This window comes from Porites lutea, chromosome 2 (assembly GCF_958299795.1).
Source record: "Porites lutea chromosome 2, jaPorLute2.1, whole genome shotgun sequence".
Classification (NCBI taxonomy): domain Eukaryota; kingdom Metazoa; phylum Cnidaria; class Anthozoa; order Scleractinia; family Poritidae; genus Porites; species Porites lutea.
The window spans coordinates 35,631,837-35,636,678 of record NC_133202.1 but is presented as its reverse complement, the minus strand read 5'-3'; the positions used below and the strand labels follow the sequence as shown (position 1 = coordinate 35,636,678).

General features: G+C 39.1%; 1 protein-coding gene across 1 annotated transcript; it reads right to left on the bottom strand.

The window, feature by feature from the left end:
* Positions 1 to 377: 377 nt before the first annotated feature.
* LOC140926109 (uncharacterized) lies at positions 378 to 4,519 on the bottom strand. The gene is made up of 4 exons (XM_073375905.1): positions 4,466 to 4,519; positions 3,430 to 3,572; positions 1,898 to 2,826; positions 378 to 949 (listed from the first exon to the last, which is right to left on the bottom strand). Exons 1-4 carry the CDS (start codon positions 4,517 to 4,519, stop codon positions 378 to 380), a joined length of 1,698 nt encoding a protein of 565 aa, XP_073232006.1.
* Positions 4,520 to 4,842: the final 323 nt, after the last annotated feature.

Here is a 4,842-nt window from a genome sequence, read left to right as displayed (position 1 = left end):
CCTAATGTACACATGAACGAGACAAAATAGGTCTTCATTTTGAAAGCTTTACTTCATTATGTAACACGGATAAATAAAATTTCGTGACATGATATATATATATATTTTATACATTTTCTATTTTTTATGCTACCAGTTAAATAGAGTCCACAGTCACTGACCAAAAGTAAATATTCCGACACTAAAATACTATTAACTCATCATTAGTAGAACGATCAATATGCATTTATGCGTACCAGGTTAAATATAGGTCTATATAATCATTTCTTCTGTGGCACATCATTATTGCCAATTGATTTGCTGATTTTGAACAGAATTTTAACTGAACTGGTTTTGTTCCCTTTTCACGGCAACTGCATGGTGACGTCGCCCTTAATTCAGCCCTGCGTAAGTGCACCTGCCAACTTCACATTGTAAAGATTTACATTCTTTTGTATATTGCCTAAACACTCCGGGGAGAGTTTTATGGATCCCAAATTTTGTGTTTTAGCTGCTACTTGACATTTAAACTTGTCCAAGAAGAGTCGGATCCTGTTGTTTGTGTCTTCAGGAATCTCCGTCTTTCCTTCCTTTTTGTATCGCAGCCACATGAGCGAAGCGTATTCAGGGTCCTTAGGATCACCAAAATCTAACAGTGTAAATCTGTCGTTGGGTGGTACGCGGGTACGGAGCAGTCTCATCGCGTTGAACATCCTTGAAAGGTATTTACTCATCTTGAGGAAGCATTTGTTCAGAGTGGGAACAGGGTCCTGATTGCAGTGGTTGTATTCTTTGTTGGATTCTCCCCAGTTTTCAATCATTGACACCCACAAGTCGTGAGTTGAGAGTGGATTGTTGTGTTGTACAAGTCTACCCATTACTTTTAGCTGCATTCCTCCCACTACATGTCGTATGGCGCCGCGGGTGTGATATGCCTCTGCTGCGTAGAGTAAGGCCTCAGCGAGAAGACCTAGGATACGAAACTTCATGAATAATATTCAACTATCCCCCGAAGGGGAGGTGAATAGTGGCCCGCAGGAGCGGGCCCTTAGGATTGTGTGTAACACACTTAGTAGAGAACTCTCATCGTCTTAACTGCGCCAATCTACCTGGCCTACAAAATAGGCGTTTACAAGATCTTGCTACCTTAAGTATAAAGTTGAATATGGTTTGGTGTTAAGTCATCCAAATAGCACGTAAGAAATGTGGATTTTCATTTACCCAGATTTAATAGTGTACGTTAATTACGGGAAACATTCTATAAGGTACTTTGGACCAGATATTTTGTCTAGATAAGACAGCAAAATCAAGGACAAACCTACCATAGCTACAATCCTTTAAGTCCAGCATATGGCGTATTAACCTTGTGGATCTTATAAGTGACAACTGTGGCTCTTGCCTTATTTGTGCAATGTAGTTCTTGGAAATTTTTAGAAATATTTTTAGCATTTTCTGTATATTTTAGTGGGGATAATTCTGTAATATTTTAACTTTTAACTTTTTATAAATTTTAAATTTTAGAGAATCATAAATTTACCTAATGATAACATATATAAACTCATTTAGATATATATTTGTTTATTTTTTCCTATTATTTTAGTGTCTCCAATTAGCTTTTATAAGCTAAAGACATCGACACTTAAATAAAGTTATGTTTATGTTTATTATAATCAGTTTATCTTGTCCGCGATTTTTTAAACAAGGAAATAACCTGCTCAATAACCAATCATCTCTGAAGCGAGACCGCGGAGGAAAACTCTACCCTCCCCTCCCCCACGTATCCTGACGAGCACATTGGTAAAAGAATGCAATGACAGTGGAAACCTCTCCACAACTGCAACCTTGAGGACAGGAGAAAGAGGCCGTTGTAGAGAGGTGGCCGTTATTGGAGGTTCGACTGTATACTTTTAAAAATTACCTAAATTTTTTGCTTTGTATCCGCCATTGTTTGACATTGTTTCCACGCGCAATTGGTACTGTTCGTTATGAGTTTTTCTAAAGTCTTTGAGGGATTTGCCTTCAAGGTGTCTCATTCGGCTTTGATTATCCAAATTCTGGAATGCCGCCAGCCAAGAGTTCAGCGAGTCTTTGAATCTTTGACCCATTTCATTAATAGCTCCACTCGTCAAGGCGTCGAAGAATCCTTCGTTATACTTGAAGACCTTGTAGTAAGCACTGGCCAAGTCCTGCATTTTGAAATTCACTGTTTTCTCCTTTTGTGCTAGAGACTTAGTAAACTCAGGTGAGAGCTTTTGAAATATGGAGGGCATTGCAAACTCCAGTGTGAACGCGTAAACATTTGTATCAAAAACAAGCTCTGACGGTTTTCCAAAAGTAATTTCAAAAAAGTCGTTAAACTTCTTCGTCAGAAAACCAGCATCTTTACCAATCAACCCAACGTCGTAGTCTGATTTACAAGTGGCGCTTCCGTAAGGCTTAGGAAAACACACTCCAGAATCAGGGATCACAAAGCTTATCAGTTTGCCGTAATCATCTCTGACTTCTTGACAAGCAGTCAAACGTGTGCCGCTCTTTTCGTACAGAATATAGGTTACCAAGAGATATCTAGCGGCTGTTATGTAGAGGAGGTTGATGCAGCTCCTATTCTTCTTGGAGCGATCCCAATCGTTGTTTTTTGTTTGAGTAAAAAATTCCTGAGCCTTTCCAGCACGTGATTTAAATGCGGTTAATTCTTTGGTTTTTGCAATTAGGGATTTTTCAAAACTCGGTTGCTGGACCCACTCATCTTTTTGCGGGTCTTTCTTGAACTCGTAGTTTTTGACAATTTCATTCTCTATCCAGAGGATGTCTGGATCCAGGTTCAATTGTCGAGTTGACGCTGGTGAACTTAAAAAAACGAAAGAAAAAGTAATTTACGCTGTTTAAAAAATATTTAGATGAACAATAACACCGGGTATAAATAAAGACTCCACCCAAAGGGAGTATCTAGCTTTTTCAAAGTTCAGGTATACGAAAGAGTTAGTGATTTATACACGATTTAAACTACATAAAAAGGGTAGTTATTCACATATTGAAAATAACCTATCATAAAAATATTTCATCGTTAACATCTCTACTTGTAATGCTAGAGGTCCTCCCGTGATGGCGTCCATTTATTTCATTCTTTGGGCTAAGGAAGTATGACTCGAAGAGGTCACATTTTTCAATAGGTGGTATAAGAGAGGGGATCCCTTTTGTCAGAAACGAGATAAAAAGAAGGTGGGAGGTTGAACCCCGTGGTGCGGGAGCCGTACAACCCTCCCTTCCCAGGAAATATCGTTCATGAATGATTAAACTGGGGCCGTGAAATTTAACCCAAGGGAAGCATGGAAGATAATACGAGATAGCAGAGAGGAAAAAGCTCCTTTTGTTGATGGGCGAAAATCCTTTCTTTCTCTACTGGGAATTAAACAGCGTTCAGGACGTCATACAATAATTTCTGCAAAATACCACCGATACATAGCATACGTGGTAGCTGATTTCCCCATGGGAGGTTCGGTGTCCTTGTTATCTGAGGTCCATTCCGGATCCCCCTCAGCAGTCTCGGTAGCATCCTTGAACATGGAAACAGGGAATAGTTCGCTGTCGCAGACCTAGTATGAAAAGCAAAAACATCAGCTTTTTAAAATACAAACTTTGATGAAGAAGAAAGGAAAAACTTTATGAATTCGCCCAGTTGTAACTAGTCAACAAAGGAAGAATGCGCCGGGTGAATTTCGAGTTCATTTTAAAGTCAGCAAGCTCGTGTAAGTCACAAGCAAGTCTTAAAAGACCCTGTAAAATTATTTCGTGTGCAAACAGATGCATAAATCAATCAAAATATACTTTCAAATGAAAAAATAATACCAGCAGAAGAAAGACACAGTGCGTTGTACCATGGCCACTCATAGACATTAGCACGCCTCAGAGGTGTTCATGGACTGTCTTTTGACAGCCTCTACGATTAGAACTTAGTGTCTCAAGAGGAGCAACGGTGAGGCAGTGGTGAAAGCCCTTCGCGCCCCCAACTAAATCCCGACGTCAACGACAAATACTGAATCTGGTTGAGTTTGTTGTTGGTTCTCTCCTTTGTACCTAGAGGATTTTCTCCGGGTACTCTAATTCTAATTTTCAGCCCCCTCCTCAAAAGAACAACACCTCCAAATTTCAATTCGTTCTAGACGCACGGACACGTTTAAATGAGTTCTTAAAATGTCCGAAAGATGGATTTCTACTGTCGCGTAGTTTTTATGTGCACACGTACGTTATTTTTACTCGCCTAAAAATAGAGGCAATGGACGGAAGGCCACGCGAAAACGTAAAAGTTGAGCGAGTTTTACGGTTACGCGCGGCCTTTCGCACATTGCCTTTAATTTATGAGCGTAAAATTTACGTGGGCGCGCACATAAAAATTACGCGACAGTGGAAATTCCCCCTAACTGTTTCATGGGTAAACAAAATTGTAATTTAAGCTCATAAAAATAAATGGAATCACAATGTCTCTTACCACACTTCCTCCAACCAGCAATATGACAAACAAGGTACTCAGAATATTCACCATATCGTTAATTTCCTGAAAACTGACCATGCAGAAGAAGCTTAAATAAAGATCGTTTATCCCCTTTTTCGCAGTTTTTTAATCATCACTAAAGCCATTCATCTCTAACTTTTCGGAAGTATCAAAAGTAGTCCTTCCCAAAAGAACAGGGTCTCAAACAACAGTTTTATGAACTGACCGTTTTACTCATTTTAATGCCAAGAATATTCAAACAAAACACTATCCCATCTGAACAAAAGAAAATTATCTGTAGAAAACACAGCGTTTAAAAGAGAAGCAACTAATATCCAGATGTTTGGAAATAACTAAGCTAGACTTTTTAAAAA

Excerpts from the sequence above, each read along its gene's own strand:
- LOC140926109 (XM_073375905.1), bottom strand. The coding sequence starts at position 4,519 with ATGGTGAATATTCTGAGTACCTTGTTTGTCATATTGCTGGTTGGAGGA. Across the intron at positions 3,573-4,465 it reads TGCTGGTTGGAGGAAGTGTG|GTCTGCGACAGCGAACTATT; the intron begins GTAAGAGACATT and ends TTTTCATACTAG. Across the intron at positions 950-1,897 it reads ATACAAAGCAAAAAATTTAG|GTCTTCTCGCTGAGGCCTTA; the intron begins GTAATTTTTAAA and ends TTCGTATCCTAG.